Source organism: Megalops cyprinoides, chromosome 15 (genome assembly GCF_013368585.1).
Source record: "Megalops cyprinoides isolate fMegCyp1 chromosome 15, fMegCyp1.pri, whole genome shotgun sequence".
Taxonomy (NCBI): domain Eukaryota; kingdom Metazoa; phylum Chordata; class Actinopteri; order Elopiformes; family Megalopidae; genus Megalops; species Megalops cyprinoides.
In genome coordinates this window covers 19,492,260-19,516,447 of record NC_050597.1, presented here as the reverse complement: position 1 = coordinate 19,516,447, position 24,188 = coordinate 19,492,260, and the positions used below count along the sequence as shown (strand labels likewise).

Sequence of the window (24,188 nt, the reverse complement as noted above, 5' to 3'; positions counted from 1 at the left end):
TGAATTATTCAATTTACTATTACATGTAATTTCAAAATTATTCAATCAAGAATAAATGTTTTATTTTTAAAGCCACTGAAAATCATATTGATTCAGGTTAACCAGACAGATTTTAACTGGGTATCCCTGTGGTTCTACTCTATCCCAGTCAGAATCAACCCAGAGTATGTTAGAAATATTAAATATAAAAAGATAATTCTTCAAAATATGATCACGGGGCTAAACTATTGCCATGTTGTATAATGATGTAAATGGTAAATGGTAAATGACAATGATGTTTTAAAGCAGATGCCTAAAGCACAGGAGACAAACAGGAGCCATTAGTGGATCTGCGATTTTGCAGTCTGCAGATTTGCACTTTCTGTCCCTGGTTTTATTCTCTGTTATTAGATGTGGAGCTACACAACAACCCACATTCTCTGTCATTTCTCTTACACACATATTGATGTTGCATTTTACATATTGCATTTATTTATAACAGTATTGCATTAACATACATATAAATCAGTTGTTTATTTCATTATTACATTGTTTTTATATGGAAAATTACAGCTGTTTGTGTCTGGGATAAGTCTTTATTATTGGTGAAGTAAAATATTCGTGAAGTTCCCCATCTGCTGGTATCTCTACAACGTACCCCCTCCGCCTTCAGCCGGCAAGGCGAGCATCAGTCCCTGGTGAAAAACAGGGACAAGGCACCATGCCGGGGCTGTGAGTCCTTTGCTCTTATTGCAGGGGCCACTAATTCGTTGAATCTCTGAGTGAGAGAGGGCCCCTTGGAACTTGTATTCTAGTACAGTAAATAGATATAACAACACAGGACTGGGAGAGAGAATTGATAAAAAATTGTTTTTGTAAATATACTGTACATAAATCTGAATAGGGATATGTAGGTAATGAATATATACACATCAATACACGCAAATGTGGAGGTCAGATATTTAACTGCATTTACTGTTGCCAATGTAGTAAATTCTTCATTCAGCACATGAGGAACACCCAAAATCTCAAGACAACACAATTCAGTTATGATTGTTTACAGTGCAACTTTCTAGTCTGTCGTATGCTGAGCTGTGAAATGCATTTACTCATTGAGATAGCGACATTCTTCACATTAGATTTCAATTTGCCAATCTAGACATGTTTCTGAAAGAATTGGTTCTTCAGTTACTCTGTGGTCTTCTGGAGATGAAAAAAATATTGCATGCTGGTCAGCAATGTCTGAATCAAATGACTACATTCTCAGATTTAACAGATTTGCCTTTTAGCCACAAAGTTGGATTTTGCATTCAAGATGGCAGTCTCCTTTGTCAAGAAACAGATGACTACATCTCTGCAACGTGCTGGAAAGGGAAAAAGGGGGCCATTGACCTTTGATCAGGTCATTCTGTTTGACATTTAAGAGCTATCTAGTGACAGAGATTTCTTAAAGGCGAAAATGTATTAACTTGACCAAAATAAGAGCAATTACCTGCGATTCATTTCTTGAACGCGTTCATATAATGGCTTGTTAATGTCAGGATCTGCGAACTTTTCCCTCAGAATGTAAGCATGCAGTTCTGCTTTTTACCGCTAGTCGGCTGTGTTGGACAAGACAAAAGCATCAAGGCCAGAAAACACAGTACTGTTCTGCAAGTCGAATTAGACATTCTTCGGATGAATACCTTTTTTGTGGTGATGATAAAATAAATATTAATGCTATTCACTCAGTGCTAAATCCATATCCACTATCCAAATACACACATGACATGAGGTGCTGGTTTTCTTAAGTTAAACTAGTAATATACTGCATTGCCACGTATATTTAAAAATGTTTTTGTTCAAAACTGTTGTTTTCACACTTTGTTTTATTCTAAATACATTTATTGAGCTAAAAGGGTATGGTAGGCTATTATACATCAGAAATCAGAAAAAAATGGCAGATGAACCTGGTTATATGCACTTTCAGTCGGTTTTCAACATGAGCACTGTCTATCTCTACAACATTGTTATTGTTTGTTTAACACTGGTCGTCTGCTCGTCGCAGTCGCTCTGAAGAGGCTCAAATAAATATGAATGGGTTTTCGAGCCGCTTGCCAGTATGCTTTCGATAACCGGGTAAAAAGACTGTTGACTCGTGGAAACACAGGACGAGCTGTTCAGATCAGGCACGCCGGCGCCGGCGCTCGAGCCAGCACCGTGACGTCAACCGTGTGGCAGCTACGGTCGCAATCTGTCTGTGTCGCGGGCCCGCTTCCAGCAGCTCGAGACGGGGCGCGCTCACACGGCCGCTACTATACGTCTGCATTTCGTGCGCCCACGTCAAACGGTCCGTGAAACATAAATCCTCAAGAAAATGTTAAGCCATCGATTTATCTACGTGCTATTAATTGAATGAAACGAACAACAAAAGCATAACACTGCGGATTTCTTTCGCACGAAGCACAGACGATTTTAATACAGTACACTGCTAGTTGTAAATATGTAAAATATTAGAGAAAAGGTGGGTTGGATTCCACAGCATGTTTTCGCAACCCTTTTTTCACCCTAAACATGAATCTGCAGGACAAGAAACGGGATGATTTTTTAAAACCACAAAAATGCTGTAATGATTTGAGGTTATAATTGTAATTGGGGAATTCATATAATTGTAAATTCATCATTTCAGAATTAGCTTTGTACATTCCTTGATTTTTACAAATCAAACGTATAGATACGATCACTGCTGCATGAGGCATGGTTATTTCAGTAAAGCCAACTTGATAGCACTCTGCATCTGTTCTGATGTGGATTAGCTACAATAAGCTTCTGAAACAGATCTGATGTACTGATAACAGCTTGGTGTCACTGTACTGCAGGTGCTTATACATCCAACTGTCTATGCTCAGATAGTATCTGCTGTACTCAAGGTTCTACAAGGCTGCTTTTCAAAAGAATATGCTGGAGAGAGAGAGAGAGTATGTGTATGTGTATGGATGTGTGTTGGTGTAGCATGTGGTGCAGTGAATACGTGGCATAGTGAAAATGTGCCATGGTTCCATATGTCTGGCTCCCCACACAAGGTCTCATTTCCAGTCTCTACTCCAGTGGCCGGACAATGACCCTTTTGTAACCCTGATATGAATCTCATTACCATGATGCTCCACCTTCTCCTCTGACCGTAGAAGCCCTTGTAGGACAAAACAGAGCACAGCTAGAACATGCAGGCCTACACACTACTGCAACAATGGCATCATAACTGCCGTTAATATGATCTGTGCAATGAAAAAGAACTACCATCCTCCCCTCTGTTTCACACAGACAATCCCTGGTCAAGTTCCCAGATTTTCAGGCTTTAGCCTTATAAGACAAACATTTGTGGCATATCAGCAGTCATACTACCCCACAGCCTGCTACAGTTATAAAAAAAAAAAACAACTGAAGCTAAGAGGAGCTGGACTCGGTTTGTATTATACTTGGATGGGAGACCTTCTGGGAAAAAAAAAACTTGCCACAGGAAGTGATGCTGGTGAGAAAGAACGGGACAGTATTCTTTTTTGTATCATGTAAAAAAAAAAAAGACCCCCATAGCAGTGATGCTGTGAACACGGTGCTGCAGGGGACACGGAATGAGTGATTTTGGATGTAACTTTAAACCAAGCTCCTGACACGCTGTGGTCATTGACCGTCTTATGGAACTTCTGGTTCTCTTCCCAGATTTTTTAAGATTCCCTGGTGTTCTGGCAAAATTCCCAATCAGATGGTATGGTCATCATTCCCCCATTTAACTAACTAAATACAGCCCCTCCCCCTCTGTTTTAGGAATGCACGATGTGCATTCTGGTAAAAAAAATTGGTGAAAACTGCCGCGCATCACGCAGGTGAGTGCTTCACACCAGTGGTTGTTGCTTTCAGCAGTCAGTTACTGCATTCACTGTAAAGTGCTTTTAGACCTCTGAAAAGGATGGAACGTGCTGTATAAATGAAAGTCATTACTATTACTGAATGAGCAAAAGGGGAGGGGTTTGGCAATGGGGCGTCCTGCTGTGCAATCCTCATGGCAGCAGATGTCCTGCTCCACAGGGCAGGAAGTACCCAGTTCCCCTCTCACGTGAGCCAAGGGAGATTCTCACATGGGTCTCAGCCAAACTACCATGGCTGGGAATCAACTGCAAGGTTATGCCTCACGTGCAAGCACTGCCACGCACTCGGTGTTGCTGGCTCTGAGGTCTTACAGGCATGGTGCTGTTCACCCAGAAAACACAAGGCTCTGGTTCCAGTCTTTAAGTCAACTGCACCAAGGACTCTCAAGAACACTTACAGCCAAGTTGTTTTGTTAAAAAATTATTGTATGATAATCGGTGCTTACCTTATTGTTATCACTTTATTACTCATGTACATAATGTGTGCTTGAAATCTATTTTAACATCTCAAGAAAGTATCCGCAAGAATTTAAATATTTAAACGAAGGAAAATATCTGGTTGAACAGACGCCGGAAGTCAAATACATGACACTCATGAGGGTAACTAGTAAACTCTTCTAATACTTTTTGTTATGCATGGTCAAGGGTCAAGATATCTAGTAATACCACACAGTACTATCCTGCAACTGATGTCCTCTATCTGTTGTACACCTCTGCTACTTCTTCTTTGACGCTGTTATAATTTTCCTTTTCATGAGAGCCAGTGGGACACTGGCCAATTCCTTTAGTAAATTAGAATATCTTGTATGACATCTTTGTACAGCCAGACATAGCTGAAAACAGATTAGCATGTGCCACAGTGGACATGACGGTTCATATGTCTTCATCTTGGGTGTTGGTTGCACACTTTGAAGAGACACTAAAGCAAAGTATTTATTTGATAAAGAGTTCCAGAAGTGGTTTATTAGAAACAGTTGGTGTTTTGAATCAAACCAATAATTCCACAGTCAGAGCACCTTCTAAAAACATCTAGCAGTGCTTTCACATTTGCTGTAGTACTGCCCACAGTGGTACCTGTACAGCTCCCAATAAATGGCTTGGAGATGAGTGCATTCATAACATCTGCACTTGAGTGCTCTTTAGTTTGTCGTGCGTCACTGAAAATTTGATGTAGTTTCCTTTGAGGTAATATGATTTTTCTCTACCAGCTTCCTGGTGTTTAGCTGACGTGAGTGTCAAAGCTAACAGTAGCTTTTCAAGCTAAATTCATTATTCAACCCCAAAATTCACCTCAGTCTGCCCATGTGGCTATAAGCGCTGCTATCTCTTTGCTCCAAAAATCAAACCAGTCTCCTGCGTGTAGGACTTTTATATTCGTTTTATGATTTTATACAGTGATGCAGAACACCAAAAAAGCACAAACATACTACTCAGTGCCTGATTTCTGTTTCCCTGATTGTTATCACACTAAATATACAAGTCCCACAGTCATCTCTTAGGAGGTGGCTTACTCCTTGTCAAACTGCAGAGCATCTCTGCAGCAATAAAAGACGTGATTCACGACACACATTGTGTTAACGCGCTGGCAATTTAGTGCAACAACAGGCAGCACGGAGTTCTAGGGTGCTCTAGAGGAGAGTACGTGGTATATGGGAGAACGTAAGTCACCCACACCCAGACACAAACTCTGCAACCCTCTGTTAGAGGGACTGGACATTAACACATTCACATCTTTTTGATATTAATGATGGTTAAGTGGATACCTCAAGGGGCTCTAATGCCTTAACTGTCTACCTGATTTGAGAAATCCCCTCTGCATCAAGGGACGAAAATGTTTCTAAGGAAATTCCCTTGGCATCCCAAGTATTTCCCACATTTTACAGTGGTGTTTCATTTAAAATAATATGACAGATGGTAGACTCAAGTTTACACATTATACTGTAACTGATTATTTTTTTTCTTTTCATTTAATGATTTCAACAAGGTGCGTCAGTGATTTCATAAATGGCAGATGACCTGGCTTTCCTCTGTTTTTTGTCTTTACACAGCAAGTTACAAAGCCCTGTGTGTGTGTGTGTGTGTGTGTGTGTGTGTGTGTGTGTGCTGTCTGCGCGCGCACGCGTATAAACAGAGAAAAGATCACCTCAAGTGTCAAACATTTCTGATGGAATGGAATGACGTAATTAAATGACGTCTTTATATTGTGTTAAGGTGCACTCTGAATGCACTCCTCTTTAAACTTACTGAAACGAGACTGAGATTTCGGCAGCTCTTTGTTGTTCTTTTCCAATCTGTTTTTATTGGATAAACAATCTACAGTTACATTGTCGCTTCCCAAAGGCATTCATAACTTTTCCTCATGGTCTGGCACCTGCACTTTCATGAATGATAATGTCAATACGTAAAAAATAAAACTACGTTAAACGTATGGTGCATATATCACGGATTCCTCACATATCCTCCCGTGACATTAACATGATCCAATCCGCGGTGATACCTCGCTGAAACATGCGTGCTTGTGGCGTGTGAGTTCCTACCTTGTTCACTTGCGCCCGCGCGCGGAGAGCCCTCGGCGTTTGCGAAGCCTCCTTCATCATCAGGACTTTTCCGTTTCTTCGACATTTGATCCTTTTCAATATTATGCCTCCTCCTGCAAGGTTTGGCTCCAAGGCGGCTGTGGGAGGCGGTTGAAAACGAGACACTTTGAACTGGCAGCGCAAGTGTGTGCGACAGGCAGAGGGTAGTGAAGAAATCCAAACAAACCGCAAGCCCATTAATTCGGACCTCTCCGCTCTATCAACTGCGCTTTTGTGTATTCCACCAAACCAGCGCGAGGGGAGAAAGTTGACAGGTGCGCGAGCGCTCGGCCTCTGCAGACGTTGAGATGAGAGAAGATACTATCAAAATGTAGCAACACAACTGCTGTTGGATTAGCTATGTCTTTTCGGACAAAAACAAGCTAAGATTTTTTTGTTGTTGTTGCTGCTGCTGCAGATGAGAAATATTGTTACGGCGGCGATTTGCTGATCACGTGTGCCCGGGATTATACTGGACGGTGTTTTGCGCGAAAGTGTGCATCAGAGGCGTCGTGCTGCTGAACTGTAGCATTCGTTTCCGTGAGAGCACACACAACACGGCGGTCACTCGTTCAGTTTTACTCGCCGATTGTAGCATTTTCATTGCAGTCATTTGCATGGTTGGCGGTAAACCAACTAGAATTCAACGCTCAGGCGCACACGGGCAACAGATCTCCAGGCAGACTCAAGCCTCCCCAGTGGTCAACAGGGAATATATAAACCCAATAGCTACACAGTGAATGAACCTGCGCCCTTCCACTCTGTTTCCCTCACATACTGCACTGCAGCCCCCAGAAGAGCAACCCCTTCAACTAAGAGGCAACAGAGTGTTCAAAATTGACACCGGAAAATGTCTACATCACTGTTGCCGTGGCGTGTACAAGAGAAGCAGCGGGTGGCAGATGTTCTTAACATCTGTGCCGCGGGAAAGGATCTTGTCTGATCCCTCATCACCCCGCTTATACAAAGAAGAGAACCAAACTTAAGCGCCGGGAAATCAGAGCACAGTACCTTTGCGTTCATATGGTCGAAATCGTCAGTCCCCCGACGTGTTAAAGATGATCCACTTGCCTTTGACTGCCTCTTCATAAAACTTCTTAATCCAGTTGCCAGGGAGACACAGATCGACCAAACGGGCATGGTTCAGCATCGGTCTGAGGCACTTTGATTTTCACCGCAGTATTCTATAGTTTTGAATACCCTGAGCCCAGAGTTAGCTTTCTGTTGTGACGGCACCGTGTAACTTAGGAGTTTGCCTGTAAATAGGGGGTCCAGCACTTGGGTAGCTCTCGTGTCCAGGAGGAGGCTTTGACGTCAGTAGCTCTCTTCGCAAACGGTGCCAAGGCTGCAATTCAGATTGACTCAAACGATAACCTCGCTTATCCTACGCAAGCAACCTGAACCTTTAAATTCGGCACGACTCATATTATCCACACACGCACTCCCCTGTACACATGCAAACCTTAAAAAGCTCTCGTGCTTTCTGGGGAGAAAGAATATCACAACCAAAGATAAAAAGACTATCTTCAAATAGTTTCATTTGACATTAACTAGCTCATGCTTTCCCATTATGATTATGTTTAGCGGAGCACGGTTTAGTGATTCAAACAGGTGCTACTCTGCTTCGCGTAGCTGGTAGAAGTAGAGGATTTCTGGCAGTAACGGAAAGCAGACACAACAGAAGCGCATTACCTTTCTCTGAAACCAACCCTTTGTAATACTCACGTCTCAGAATTACTTCATATGGGGCTTCAGGATGACCGTATTTCTCATTATATATGGTGATAAAACACATACATCATTTGCCAGTGTGTTTTCACGCAACAAGAAGGTGGTTATGTGTGTAATTTGGATCGTATAATAGCTATTTGTGCATTTTGGGATCACTTTACCTTCGTTGTTTCTTCCTTCAAAATGAAATTTGCAATAGTACTGAAATGGGTTCTTTGAATAAATATTGCGTACAAAGACCTGTTGTGCCATTATCAATGAGAAAAAAAAATAGGAAACTATTTCATGCACTAGTTGGTCAAGCACCTCATTTCCGTAGTACTGTTTAAAAGTACACTCAAAGGAACATTGTCCATCGATAGGTAATGCATGCAAGTTAGGCGGTAGAAAATGTTCTAGTCGGGTTGCGAGGCGCTCTTAGCATTTTCATCACCAAGTTCCAGTGCATGAAATCGACAGTTTTTCATCGTCATTGAAAACATAGGGATATATACATTTATGCTATGACAATCTAAAACGAAATAAACCGACGTGATCATGTTCTTATTCATGATATCTTGATTAAAACTACGACCTGATTTGTCTCACATGCATACTTTGGATTATATTTGTGAAGGCAGATGGGTAATGTCACAGACATGGCTTTGCAATTCAGTGCTTTATCGTCTAGCCTGCTGTATCTTCTCCTCTGAGAACCCCGTGCGGTTTTCATGCAGATACGTCTTTCTTCCTGGCAGTTTCGTTTATGCCAGTGACGCCCTCAGTGTTGTCTGTAGGCAAACACGCTCTTCGCGCTTGGGTTTTTTTTTTTTTTTTTTGCCCCCATTCACTGCAGCTCTTGACGTCAGAGCTGCTTGCGTCAATGCTCCCGCTTTGACAGAGGGAGCTTTTTTCAATAGGATCCTAATGGGATTATTACGGGGGGAAATCAAGGCTTCGGGGCATTTTAGAGCTGGCACAAAACTACATTTTCTTTGTGCTCTCGATGCTGTTTGTTGCATGAATACGACCAGACGGGGCTCTATATATTAAGTATTTCATAAGTAGATTCCTTTTGTTTTATGAAGAAACCTTGCTGTAGAAGACGGTAGCCCATTTGCAAGAGACACCCCGATGCGTTTGAATGCGTTTGCTTCTTGCCAGCCACACCTCCCTATTTTATGAAATTCCAGCTGATCTTCAGTGGACAATCTATCGTTTAGGCTATTCTTATTTTTTTTCCACAGAGACATAGACAGAACCAATCACGACACACCCGAATGTACTATTTTTGGAGCACAAGATGAGTATGCATATAGTTGCATTTTAAATCCCTGTATTTTGGTGATTTTTCATCTGCGTCGGCCTATATTTTGTTATATCGATATAAACACTGCAGGGCCTGTTTTACGAATAAACAGAGCTACTATGTGTTACAATACTGTGTTATTTAATGGTGCACACATTGCAGTTATTCGGTGTAACGTGTTTTCTCTCGTTATATGTGAGGTATTCCACCTGGTGATTAAGCAGGCAGCATTGTTAGTTACCTAAATGATGCATTTCCATAATTGCTGACCCTCAGTCTGTCCACAATGAGTATATGGGCTACTGCACGTGGCTAAATCATGATTTAAGTCTATGGACCGGAGTGCCATTTTGTTTTAAAATTTTCTGGCAGCGGCCACAGAAGTACAATCGACGCATTTGTTTTTTTCTACTCTGTAAGGAGCAGATTACACAAAGCTTAACTCTCGGGATTTAACGGAAATGAATACATGCAAAATGAAGACAGAATGGTTTTGTTTCGCCCTTGGTAGACACGAGCTCCTCCAAATAACGTGAAATTAATAAGGCTCGTGTGTTGCCAAAGTATCAGCCCCTATGACGTCTGTAGCTGTGCCGCTAGACCGCCTCGCGCAGTACATCATTATAAATGCCTGGCTTGTGCGCGCCGGGTCGCGTGCCTCCCATTCCATGGAACTCCGCTGAGGAGACGCGTGCATTATCCGCCTCTTTCCAAGCCTGCCTGTATGTTTAAAGATACACAATTATCAGTAGCCTACTCTGTACATTCGTGAAGGTCCCCAGCCTCCCTTTTAGAAATAAAATACAACATGCATCACTAATATTGACCGCGTAGTGCACAGGAATGCGTTCTGTCTGGGAGAGTGTGAATTGGTCTGTGGTTGCACGGGCTTGTAAATATAGGAATACCCTTACGTGCAGCCGGTGCCAACATTATAGATCAGACAGATAAGATGAGATGATTACAGAGGATAGGTCGCAATTAAGCACCCTTTGGCATTAAGACAGAAGGATATTAGATGCAGGCAAGAACGCAATAAATCCCTCGAGCCAGAGTATTGTCTTTGAAAACGAGGTCATCTTCCACAAGACCACCCTCTCTTCACCTAACATTTTTATATCTCCTTTTCCCCTGTAGAAGAAATGCCTCCTGACATTGATTTCAAGGTCTGAGTATGCTGTCTGTCTGCCATGCCGCACCTCAGTGAATTTCCAGACTCACACAAACACCTCCCAACAGCCCATGTTCAGCCTGGGTGATGCCACCCTGTAATTTGTGCCCCCCCTGGTATTTCTCATTATGGGATCACACTCTCAGCCATGTCACTCCACCTCCACTTTAGTCACAATGATAAGGATGAGAAAAAGACTTCCTGTACATTACAGAATTATTTCAGTGTACAGTCAAGTTGAGTCCAGTGCACTGCACCAGTGGTGTTTTTACATGACGTCATGTGCTCAGTGTCACCCCTGCTTATTGCTTATTCAGGGCAGCCAGCACTCTACATTGTGAACATAAATATGATGCATTTATACAGCAACATGTTCACTGGAGGACAGTTATAACCTTCCACGCAGACATAAGAGCAGTGTCCCACCTAAAATTCAAACCCCCGGCCTTCAGAAAATTTTCACCACACGCAGCTTCATGTACTATTAGCACAAACTCTGTGACCACTAGAACACAGCAGCATGTCACAGCATGTTAAATAATCCAGACATAATTACATGGGCAATACTGTGAGGCACAGGTAGATCCACAGCACTGACAATGAAGGTCTTGATCAAGATAAAGAGGCAATTTTGAGTCCAAAACTTGAAATCAGCTGTGTTCTTCCATTTCATGACCTGCCTCAATGAAAATACCCATTGGGATGGATCCCCTCATTGGTCTCAGCTATGCAGCTGCAGCTATGTAATTAAATATGGTTTAATGTATAAGAAGAGTGCAAACACACTAAATCTAGCTTACGTATAATATTCCAGAAATAATACTGTGACACTGTAAAGTGTACAGGCCAGAAAACAAATTGTATACCCTTGTTTGGTTGCAGGAACAGGGAAAGAAATTTTCAAGCTAAAAGTGAGATGGCAGAGTTCAACACTTCCTTTTTTACATTTGACTGAATTAACCTCCACACATCCAAGGTCATAAATAACATACATTGTTAATGCTCACTGATCAACAGTGAGTATCAGGATACATAACAAATGAACCTTTCATAAAAGTGATTAACATGGGAGTTTTTTTTTAATGAAAAGTAGGTAACACTTGAAGTCATTTCTTTTGGAGCTTGACGGTGGGGAACCGTGGTGCGCAAGCAAAACAGGACCCAAATTAGTCTTACCACTAAACAATTGATTCTTCTGTGTCTGCTTCTTGCGTGTGTTTGTCCAGTCATGGCTGTAGAAATTCAAATTTCGTTTTTGCATATCTCGTCCTACTTGCAGTTTAGGTAATGGTCTAAGTCACAACATTGTGTCCACCAGATGGCGTACGTTAACAGTTGTGTCTATATATAAGTCTATATGTAAGACTTCGTGGAGCCAATGTATTTTCTGTTTCTGCTCACAGACACTTTAACTCTGAGTATTATTCCCAGCATATGGTAACTGGTGATGGTGCTCGTACAACCATAAGCAAAGCAAGCTCGCAGTGGTTTCGGCTTATAGATTGTCACAATTTTAGGGGTTGCAGACACAAAAGAAGAAAATATAGAATTTCCAATATGTATGGCAAGTGCAACCATCACAGTAACTATTTACCGTCGGGCGACACCATATCAAAGTCAGGCGACTAGCTCTTCCCGTAAATACTTGGCAAACTCGGGGGCAGATTAGAGTGATCTACTGCGCTATCTGTTGAAAGGCAATGAATTTACAAGTGATGCAAGTATGAGCAAGATACAAAAACCGTCTGTGTTCTTCTGCCACCTGCTGGACAAAAATGGACATGTTCCATTATTGCCGTCGTTCCCCTGTTGCTCGGTCTCTGTGCAGCGCCTTAAAAAAGATGAATATTCTTGTTTCAGGAACTTGTTTGATCGCGGATTAACACATAAATTTGCTTTGCCCGTGGACTAGGTTCCATAGAAACAGATGAATCTGGTTGTCAGCAATGATACGTAGATTTTGATGAAAACTAAATATACAATAAATTGAAACTGAAAATTTAAAATGAAAATGAACAAAAATATGATCTTGTCTAGTCTCCAGAACCCTGTCCAGGTTTTCCATGTCACAAAGTCAAGCACATAGGATACAAAAGCTGTCATTCTTAAAGGATCATTAAAACGCATACAGATATATATATATATATATATATATATATATTTGTAAGTCGCTTTGGATAAAAGCGTCTGCTAAATAAATAAATGTAAATGTAAATGTATATATATAATTTCTAATATAGTCAAACACTAACTTAGCTGCGTGTGCATGGATTTTAATTAAACTTCATTAATTTTCCCACACTATTACTCACAAGCACATTGATAGTAAAGTAAAAACGTCAAATATCAAGGTCATAAAAACTTCTGATATATTTTATATGCACAAGATTCTTGCAACTTGTGCATTTACCATAACCCTTTTTCCAAAATCCATGCCTGGAGAATATATGCATTTTTGCAGCTTCTTTACACTGACCATATAGGTTGTCTGTCCCTGTCCCCATGGTTGTTAGCATGTAGATACTTTACTATTCTGATAGTATTCTGTGCTCTTGGCTCAAGTTAGGCACTGGGTACTGTGGTTTTATTATGGTTGACAGTAGATGGCAATAGTGAGACCTTTTTTAAAAAATTAAATGGCTTCAAAAAGTTTTTCCCCACACCAAAAAATATTACCATAATTATTGCCATGAAATACAACTGTATTGCCAGTAGTACAGATAAAATACATGATGGTCACTGTAGAAGGTCTGAGCTTTGTGGCCCACACTTAAAAAGGGCCATTTTATTTGCCCAAAAATGACTGCAATCCCACAGTGGCAGAACAAAGTGGCCACATTCCTGTGGATATAGAGGTGGGTAGCTTGGTCAGGGCCTCCTCATCTCACCAGGCACCCTTCGATTCAACCAGCAAGTTGCTCAGGTGATGCCAGTGGCGTAGCTCCCACTCCATAGTGGTGCCTTGTCTGTGTGTGAGCAAATCAGCGGATTGAGTTTGCCTCACTTCAGTGCTCCTGTGTGAGTACAGAGGTTGTTGTGGTGAAATGAACCAAATATGTTGGCGATTCCAGAACAAGGTTGTGTAAATGGGGAGAAATTATGTTCTCTCAGTAAGAGAACATAATTTCTCTTACTGAGAGAAATTATGTTCTGTGTGATGAGATTAAGTGACCCTGTAGTCCATTCCCCAAGATGTAGACTTTTTCGTATCAACACCACCAGTTTTAACCTCAGACCTGTAGGCCAACTACTCTCACTTCCTGCACCATCACAGGGCACCTGACACCCGAGTCACACTCAGCTATAGAGCATCACTCACTTTCCACTGTCCTTCAGGTGTTCTGAACAGGAGAGATGTGGCGTTGTCCTGTCAACCAAGGTCTCTGTTGATAAAAACAAGCTTCCTACAAGCCTGCCTCTATACTCTGATAATAAAAAGACAGTTGTTCAGCTGTTGGTTTTCTTTGTTTACATCACTTCAAGAAAATTGAGACAGTTTAAAGGGGATACAGGCATATTCAGATTTTAAATTGAGGTTGTGACACAGCCAAAAGCATACTACTAGTGGATAGAGGGGGCACAAAATCAGGTGTGGCAATTGTAGTTTGACTGCTAGCGGTCAACTGCTCTCTGAAAGCACGAGACCTTATCACACTGAGCAAAAGAAGAATGTCCTTTTTAGATTATATTTACACACAGCAACTAAGAAACACGTAATAATTCCTATGTTCTAATTAAAGGTGTGGTTAATCACATGCATAGCTACACAGAGTTTATGTAATGCAATAGGGCTGAATAAAGATTGATCAGAAGATTAATACTGTATTAGTTATACAAACAGTTAGCACATGTGAAAAAAGGCCTGACAGATGCCATTGTGAAGCAAAAGGGCAGAAATGCGGTGATTATTAATTCGGAGAGAATTGTCCCTGTCTCATGGGCCTGTGAATTAGAGCCAGTGACAGTCCAATAGTCGAAGGTTAATCAGCGCGGTTTCTCGCCATGCTAGACAGTGCGAAGTCTTGGCAGACGCTGGGCCGCGTTCCCTGAGTCCTGGGCGGCCAGTTCTCTGAGATCGTAGCCGCCACAGATGGATGCAATTCCTCACCTATGTGAGCAGAATTCTCTCATAAGCGGAAAGTACACAGAGTCGAGCTGGCCTGGCCAGCACCCGTCATTAACCATCCAGGGAAAAAGCGCGGAGCCGCCACAGAAATGTTCCCAATGTGAAACAGCTAACTTTGATGGGATGGTAAAAATTTGGTTTACCTGTGTTCAAAGTGGCCCAGGAGCACCCTACTTCACAGCGTGGCTTTTTCCCATGAGTTTGTGCAAACTACGGCTTTGAGTAATTTGAGCGAGAAGCTGAATTTTGCCTCAGTAGGTCACTGTTCATGAAAATTGTTCTTTGGGATAATAAAGTCTTATAACTGACTTATGATGTATTCATTTTCTTCAGGTAAGAATTCTTAAAATTCTCACACCAGGGAAATGAAGTGGAGCAGATAACACTCTACAGGAGCAGTGTGAAACTAGATTCCTACTGCACCACAAATGAATGAGTACTCATATTTATGTGGCCCTGGACACAGGTTATAATAAAAGTTAACTAGCATACATGAGCATAAACAGATTTCACATCACCATAATGTTATACAGACATTTTAAAAAATTCAAGAAACATACTTAATAGTTCCCATCCCTTCTCTGTCATATTTGTGCTCTGTAGGAAATGTGATTTTCTGTGACTTCCAGCTATTTTGAGGAAGAGTGTGTGTGTGTGTTTGTGTGTGTGTCAGAGGCACACAAAGGCCTGGTCTGGACTCTCTGCTCTCAGGGTGGGGTGATGAATTACTGGCTGTTATTGCGGGGTAGGGAAAGTAAGAACATTCTCTCTCTCCCTCTCCAGATGAGTCAAACAAAGTGAGTGTGCTTTTCGTGCCTGCTCAGAACTGAACCCCCCCGTGACCTCGTCACCCCGCACTTCAAACACGTACACTGCTTAGCCAGCAGCTACAGGGCAGCAGTGAGGGGCAGGAGGCAGGGTGGGAGTGCAGTGAATTAGCCCCGTTAAGTGGTCTTGAATGGGCGCCTCTGCTGAGCAAACAGGTTACTGCTATCACACGTTTATCATTTTTCACATGAAACGTGTTTAGACCACAAGCAGAGGAGATTGTCCCTCTATAAACTTTCAGAGGAAAAGTTTGCAGAAGCCCCAAAGCTCACGCCAATCATTTGAGACAGCACTGTTTTTGTTTAAATGACACTAAATATCGTAAGAAACTGTGTAGCTCATCAAAAAGAAGACCAGACAAAGAGCCACAAGTGTGACAAACTGTTTACTGTTCATTTCAGTATCAGCTCACAAGTACAACAGAAGTGACTTTCTTCTTCATTAACACAAATGAAACAAATGTAAACAATTTACATGGGAAAATTCAACATGAGGTAACAATAAAATAAAATTATATTCATATTTACAATATGGACAAAGCTAGGGATGGTTTATACAATTAGCACAAAGAAGTGCTATGCTACAGAACTATAAAAAATTATAAATAATTCAAGATAGTTTTGCATAGTCTTCAATGCCTCCTTGTTTAAAAGGGTGCTTTAATCTTAAATCATATCTTAAACAAAAAGAGGAAATATTCATTCAGAGTTGTGATAAACACAGGGTGAAGAATACTGTGACTCTTCAACTGTACACCCTTGAAGGGAACAGATGCTGCGCCAGTGTTTTGAAATCAAATATGTCAAGACACAACAACGCATATGTTCATGTGGTGCTTCAGCCCAGTTCACAGTGGGAACAGAAAGTAAAAAAAAAAACATTTTAGCTTATTAATGTGCTCGGGTCACATCAAGAAAGCAGGTAAGAGCTCAGTATGGTGTTGTCTGCTTATAGTTCATATTCACCTCAAGTCTTACAGCATTTCTTCATGCATAGTCAAAATCACATATTTTCAGATGCTCCTATAGATTGTAACATTTCTGAGACATCGATGTTCAGTCTGTGGGTGGCTGTCTTATGTGTGGAAGTGCGCAGCCCTACAGGGAAGGGGGAGTGACAGGTGTCCAGGCAGTGGCCAGGCGTGTGTGGGGGGATGTGTCGTACTGGGAGACCTCGTGCATGTCCGTTGGGGCAGCGCTGTCGTACAGCGGAGAGCCTGAGGGGTGTCCTGTGCTGGGGTGGGAGAGGCTTGGGTAGTGGCTGGCGGAGCCTCGCAGGAACTGGGAGCCCAGACCAGTGGACATCCCACTGGACTGAGACACTGGCGTGAGCGAGGAGTTACTCACTGACCACAGGCTGGGGTACTGGCTGTGGGAAGAAGCAGACAGATTTTAATTATGCATGTTATATATTTGATATGTGTGGGTGTGGGTAAGATTGTGGGCGTGTGTGAGAGTTAGGGTGAGAGTGGGGGGGTGTGGGTGGGGGTGAGAGTGTGGGTGAGAGTTAGGGTGAGAGTGGGGGTGTGGGTGAGGGTGAGAGTAGGGTTATGGGTGAGTGTGAGTGAGAGTCGGGGTGAGGGTGAGGGTGGGGGTGAGGATGAGAGTAGGGTTACGGGTGAGGGTGAAAGTGTGGGTGTGGGTGAGGGTGAGAGTAGGGTTATGGGTGAGGGTGAGAGTGTGGGTGTGGGTGAGGGTGAGAGTAGGGTTATGGGTGAGGGTGAGAGTGTGGGTGTGGGTGAGGGTGAGAGTAGGGTTATGGGTGAGGGTGAGAGTGTGGGTGTGGGTGAGGGTGAGAGTAGGGTTATGGGTGAGGGTGAGAGTGCGGGTGTGGGTGAGGGTGAGAGTAGGGTTATGGGTGAGGGTGAGAGTGTGGGTGTGGGTGAGGGTGAGAGTAGGGTTATGGGTGAGGGTGAGAGTGTGGGTGTGGGTGAGGGTGAGAGTAGGGTTATGGGTGAGGGTGAGAGTGCGGGTGTGGGTGAGGGTGAGAGTAGGGTTCTGGGTGAGGGTGAGAGTGTGGGTGAGAGTGGGGGTGAGAGGAGTGGGGGTGTGGGTGAGGGTGACAGTGTGGGTGAGAGGAGTGGGGGTGTGGGTGAGGGTGAGAGTAGGGTATGGGTGGGACTGGGGGCAGAGTGGACTGACCTAGAGTTAGTGGCAGGGCTTGTGCTGTGGCCCATGGGCAGCATGCTGGAGTGGGTAGGCATCTGTAGGCTGGACCAGTTCTCATGGGAGGACAGCATGGACAGGCAGGCAGATGAATTGTCTGTGTAACCATCTGTGAGACAGCAAAAGGCAACACACATGAGAAACCTTTGTCAACCCACGTTCTACGGTCTTATTATGATTTATTTACATGTATTACATGTACAGCAAAATGCATTCAGATGGATATTTAGCAAAGTAGTTTAGGTTAGGTTAACTGCTCAAGTGTATGACAGCAGTTCACCACCTGGGATTTGAATTGACAACTTTCTTGACACAACTACAGTTCACAACACCATAGCACTACTCAGAAATACTATTCTTGTCCATAATCGCTTCCAGGTCACCTATCATAGTCAACATATTATGTTAGGTTGGCAAATCCCATGGATTGACAGTATTGCTCCCTTCATGACCATCTAATTGCTATCTATCTTTTGCTCATTTCTAACCATTTGCTTTGCAGACACCCTCATTCAGTGCAATGTACGTAGCTCATGCTTTTAAATAATTAACATATTTTCTCAAATATTATCTGATATATAAGTTATGGATATAAGCCATGTTCAAGGACATAAGAGCAGTACCCGACCTGGGAAATTAACCTGCAACATTAACCATTAGGTTAAACACACACCCTTTGACTTCTAGTGTGTGGCTTGTACCGTATACCCAGGCCCAGAGGCTGAGGGGTGTTTGTGCATTCCGTGCTTGTTGGGGGGGCTGTTTATGACTTCAGCAGGTGGTCTGCGCTAAGGGAAGAGAAATGCAGAGTATTCCAGGGAGGGCGCTCGGGCGAGAGAGGCCCCCCTCGGGATTGGGATCGACCTGGGTGTTTGAAGGCTAGAGAGGGGAACAGGGTGACGACACTCACTGGGCGATGGGTTTCTGTGGGTGTAGGGGCTGGGGTACGGCGCAGAGCGCGGGTTCCTCAGTGTGGAGTAGCGGTCGCAGCCATGTGAGGAGGACGACAGGGACAGGGGGCTCCCAAACTGGGGGTGAGGATTCGCAGGGGTGCAGAGCGATCCTGTGCCCGGGATGAACCAACCACCTACTGAGGAGAGAGAAGAAAGGGAGGAAGGGAAAGATAGGAGAAACAGAGTTTGAAAATCGTGATATTGTTATATTCCTTGAAGTGAGAAATGAGCCCAAAGCATTTTTCATGGTGTCCATATATTTTCCATGCAATACTGGAGCAATTATCATTTTATTTTCAGTGTCTCTTTCCAGAGATTCTCATTTAAATAATGCAATCATCAGTAACAACATCCTGGTATCACATGCAACATATATTTAATGTGAAAAAAGGTGACTGCAGTAGTATAGTAGCTGTCATTTGAAACTTACATTGGGAATATCCAGACTGTTGGTTGTCCCCAACTTCATCTATAATGTCTTTGTGATCAGTTCTATAAAGAGAAAATAAGATTTATGCACAATTCACTGGATGTATTATTTAAACAAACAAAAAAAAACACAAAAAGGAATAACTTATGTATATTGAAAAAAATATATCGTACCTCTCTTTGGCATCCAAAAATGCTTTGGCGAATGGGTTGTATTTGATTTTCAGTGCTGTTATCTGCCGGGTAAACCGAAAATTAAATTTAGGACATAATCTTAGAGTTACAAAGGCAATTCGTTTTACTTTGAAGTGTTACGTTCCGCCATTATTACAAGTTGTTAAACGGTGTCATTCATTTACGCATAATTGTTGCAAGGCACGGCGTGTTCAGACAGATCTTCTTTCAGTACAATTACAAATAGCGTTTTACCCCAGGATAAATATGTAGAATCCATCAATTCTGCTTTATAAACGAGGCAAGACGCGCACTCACCTCTTCGTTCTGGTATGCGGTAACTGCAATGAACTGCGTCTCCGGGAAAGAGTGACTCGTGATCATCCTCTGCGGGCCGCCGACCCGCACTATGTGGATGCGGGGTTCATACTTGTGTAGAGAGTTCAGCATAATCTGCGGGAAAGCGTAGAAACAAAAAATATTTTTAATGTTATCTACATTTACCAAATTAGACCAGAGGCGGAGATGACAGCCAGAGCATGAACCAGCACTGAAACTGGTTAGCAAAAGGAGCTATGATGCAATTTAGTAGGCCTAATTTTAATTTTTTAATCCAGAGAAGGAGCAAGTTATCTCACCTGGCCACCTCCGTTCAGTTTGTTCGTGAGTTTGACTTTACTGAAGGAAACTGGGGCTTTCATCCAGTGCGCTCCGAAGTTCGGCGAGTCTGGGTGGATGTACACGCAGCTGGGGGCCTGTGGCTCGGGTTTGCCGCCGGGGACCCACTCTCCGTTCACGTATTTCCACCTATGATTGTCCGCTGCCATGAAGTCAAGCAGAAACGAGTACATGGCGTTGGGATCCAGTCCTGATACGCTCACCTTCAGCACAGGAAACATCCGCCTGTGGGCACGGGGGAAAATATTGGAATGATGGTAATTCATTTTTGTAAAAACAGGACGCCACTTGAGCAATGTGTCATATGTCTTTTAGGATTAGACTATCCACGATATATATTTTATCTTATTCGGCAATCACAATTACCATCCTCCAAGGAGAGGAGGGTAGCATTATTAAGTATCTCAACATATACGAACAATAACTTTTTGCAGACGCACTCATGCCAGCTGTAGACAATGTAACACTTCTGCCTGACAACAAATAATAAACACGGGTTTACGATTAGATTTTACAGCAGCATAAAATACCAACGACAGAATAATCAACCCCGTAATTTTATATATCTACAATGTGACCATCTACGCTATACGTAGCCTATTTACAGGTGAATAGGCTTATGCCGAATAGGTTAAATAGCTTTTTTTGTAACATGTAGAAAACATTGCATAACTACCAGACATTTGTTACAAGTTATCTTAAAATTACATACTAATATTCTTTAATAGTATGTAATGTTAAGATAACTTGTCCTTCAAGGTTTTCATTTAAACATCGTAAACAAGCACTCGTTTACTTTATTGCATATATGAAGACATTACTCCGTAAGTCTCGTTGTATTAATTTATTAATTATGAAACATAATTCATATATATTTCTTAATAGAAATATGAGATATAATTTAAAGATGACCGATGCTGCTTTCCACGCCATGAATCGAAATGTAATGTGAGGCCTACCAAATAAATTCTGCCCTAATGTAGAGCAGTTATAAAAATTATATAATTATATGTTGATATAACAAATGTATACAGTGTTATTGCAGTACCTACACGCTGCGCATTCAGGTCCGTACACTTACCTGCCATTCTTGGTTACTATCATTTCGTTGGTGAGTTCCTTGAACTTTTGCCACAGTTCGTTCTCGTCTAGACTAACTTTGAGCTCTCTTTCCGTGGGGTCTCCCTTCTCGCTCCCCGCCTGTAATTCGTTTTCCACGGCGCTCAGAAGGTGGTCAACTCGGTATTGCATACTCCTCCCTGGACACTCGCTTGAACTGGAGGCCATTCTGTCCAAAATCTCCAGGGCTATGATAAAACGTTAGCTTTTGGTTCAAGATAGGTGCTTGTGAACCCTGCTATACGGTCTTTCAGTCCAGTCAGTATATTCCCATGGTTCAACAAAAAATCAGCTTGGAATCATCACTCTGATTAGTTCCAATTAAATACTCCCCGGGCACCCTCACGACACCGCACGGCGTGCTGGAGTGAAGCTGGTTGGCTGGACTTAGCTTTGATGTGGACCTTCCTGCTCGTCATTGGACAGATGCGGCCATATCAGTCAAAATGGAAAGTACCGTCTGAAGTCAATTGCCCATAGCAAATTTGAATAGAACTACTTTACTTAAATCTGTAAATATTTACACCTATATCAAAGCCACACCTGCAACAGGGAAACAAGACATTTCCAGTTCATATTGTAGGCTACGACTTTTAAATTGTTTGAAGCTGGGCCACAGCTTCTCCGACCGTTGCGTGTGCTACACGTGAGAATGATCTATTTAATATTTATAAATTCTATGTAATATTATGTCATGAAAGCCAATATAATATTAATCACAATGTATAATATTATCAAACATTTTAATCACATGATGTATTTTGCCCTAAACAGAAATCTCCAGGTAAATCTCAAATAAGATAAGGCTACATTTAAATTTATTTTAAGTAGGCCTATACAGCTTGAATTGTATCCGCAACACAGAATAGCCTGTGGTAATTATATGCATATGTAATAAATACTCTATTATCGTCTTATCTGAAGTGCTGATTAGCAAACTTGAAAAGTTGTGGAATCCTGTAAGATTATATAAAGTCATCCAGAACGCATAGTGTCCATCGATATAACATCTTGCTAATCTTATCAAAGTGTGAAGAGGCAGACGATGCGGATACACTTGTGCTTCCATACGGTCCGTGGAGATTGTTTAAGTTGTTTATTAGCTTCAGAGCCTGCGGGAATCGCTGTGCTGGAGTGACAAAGCGCAGGAAACTTACAGCGGTCCATACAACGCACTTAAGCACAAAGCCTGTTAAAAAGGAAACGGTCTGCGCTGCACATAAAAAGGGATGACTGCGTATAGGTGCACCCTTTCATTTGACATCGACTTGTTGAAGACACCATAGGCTATGCAGTCCAGCTCAGTTACTATCACTCGCTGAGAATCGACTGTGTCCTCTAACAATCAAATCTTATATCTCAACAGTCCTGTTTAAGTCGTCTCATTGTATTTAAAACCGACTAATCCTTTGTTTTTTAAGTAAGCTTTGATATACTTTATTATTGTATTAATAAGCGGTAGTATCTTCTCGTGAGGTCCAATGATGGGACTTATAACGAAGCACATTTTTATTAATATTATACGGGCCTCTTCATTTTGTAAGTGCGTTTGTTTACATTTGTTCCTGGAAGCAATTCTCCCAAATAAATAGCCTACCGAAACGCCAATCATACAATCTACGACACAGATAATGCAATTACAAATATGAGAATAATTGTTGTCACAAAAAAATAAATAAAACACAACGCTGTAATTAATTCTTGTAGGCCTAGTTATTATTCTTGTTATCACTATAGACTGTTAGGCGATCTATAGCTAGCATACTCAATGTGTTTTTATTATTATTCAAGTCAATTAAAAGTTATCCAAATGATTATTTTTCATTCAACCAGCCTAATTCAAAAAAGTTTTTTTTTTTTTTTTAAATCAATTTAGTAGATATAGGCTAATGACGAAAACATTTAAAGTAGTAGTCAAATTGTAATAAAAGTAGCTTCAATATAGCTTTCAAGAATATTAAAATTTCATAAACTTGTATATAGTTGTAAGAATGCAGACGGCTCACTACTGAGATATATCTACACTCGATTATTTTAGCCTTTATCTTCATAGGCGCCAACTTTTAAACAGGAAGCGGAGTGCGTCTTTCATAACTCGTTTTCAGGAGAACAGAAAGCGGATGCCTACAGAAAGGGATGTCTGAAATCAATAAACCTCATCATGATGAGTCTGCAGAAATGAAGGAACTTCGTCAGCTGCAGGTAAAGTTGTAACGATTATCGAGCTAGAAAATAAACCAGGCCATTACTTTGGACTAGCTAATGCTAGCTAGCTGTGATTCAACTGCAGCCGTGTACTGGAATTCTAAATCTATCAAATAAGTTACAAGCAATCAGTAGCCAGCTAGCCAGCAAGCAAGGTACATCTTCGTAACTGATAGCTAATTTCACACCATACTTATCTAATTCGAAGTTTGCTGGCGAGTGAACTACCTGTTTCTGTGTTTTGAAACCCATTTCATTTAATGTTTACAGCAGGAGCTACAGGCTTTGCGGAGAATACGGTCATCTCTGCATGCAGTTCAACAAATGGTGGGCTATGTTAGCCAGGTAAATTACGAAACTTTCTTTTGATGACCAAAACTTCTGTAAATACAGTAACACAAGTTCAAAAGCTTGTATAGCCATATGAATCAATGTCTGACACATTGTTCCATAGCTGTCAAACTGCAGATCGGTCGACCTTATGTCGACTATATAGGTAATTGATTATCAGTAGTGGACACTTGTGAAAATAATGGCCTAAGAGTATTATTACTACTACTAACTTAGAGGAATATTTTTTTTCACAGAATGTTCAACTGACAATTAAGAATGAAAATACTCTGGCAGGTGGGTACAGTTTCAGGCTGCCTGAATAAATGTATTTTTTCATTGTAAATTGTGACTTTTAACACACATTTGATGAGTGGACCAAACGTTTCTTACATTCAGTTGCAGCAGTGGACTTTTTTTTTCTATTTCAGATCTCAATCAAGGCTGGAAAATTTTCTTCACTGGACAAAAATGAAGAAAATCAACTGGATCTCTTCACATACATTGCAAGGAACTAAAAGCCAATCTCTCTGC

At 41.7% G+C, this 24,188-nt stretch overlaps 2 protein-coding genes and 1 long non-coding RNA gene across 3 annotated transcripts in view; 1 reads left to right on the top strand and 2 right to left on the bottom strand.

The window, feature by feature from the left end:
* The window catches only part of pde10a (phosphodiesterase 10A), an 83,375-nt gene extending 76,248 nt beyond the window's left edge, over positions 1-7,127 (bottom strand). The window contains exon 1 of the mRNA XM_036546831.1: positions 6,419-7,127. Coding sequence (XP_036402724.1) covers positions 6,419-6,503 — 85 coding nt within the window. The 5' untranslated portion in view covers positions 6,504-7,127. The remainder of the gene's footprint in view (positions 1-6,418) is intronic.
* Positions 7,128-16,264: 9,137 nt separating this feature from the next.
* On the bottom strand, positions 16,265-21,379 carry tbxtb (T-box transcription factor Tb). The gene is made up of 7 exons (XM_036547041.1): positions 21,082-21,379; positions 19,961-20,225; positions 19,641-19,775; positions 19,323-19,384; positions 19,150-19,211; positions 17,743-17,875; positions 16,265-16,969 (listed from the first exon to the last, which is right to left on the bottom strand). Exons 1-7 carry the CDS (start codon positions 21,285-21,287, stop codon positions 16,699-16,701), a joined length of 1,134 nt encoding a protein of 377 aa, XP_036402934.1. The 5' UTR covers positions 21,288-21,379; the 3' UTR covers positions 16,265-16,698.
* Positions 21,380-23,615: 2,236 nt separating this feature from the next.
* Positions 23,616-24,170, top strand: LOC118789676. The gene is made up of 3 exons (XR_005005470.1): positions 23,616-23,669; positions 23,912-23,951; positions 24,086-24,170. It is a non-coding gene; the product is annotated as an uncharacterized LOC118789676 (long non-coding RNA).
* The last annotated feature ends 18 nt before the right edge of the window (positions 24,171-24,188 follow it).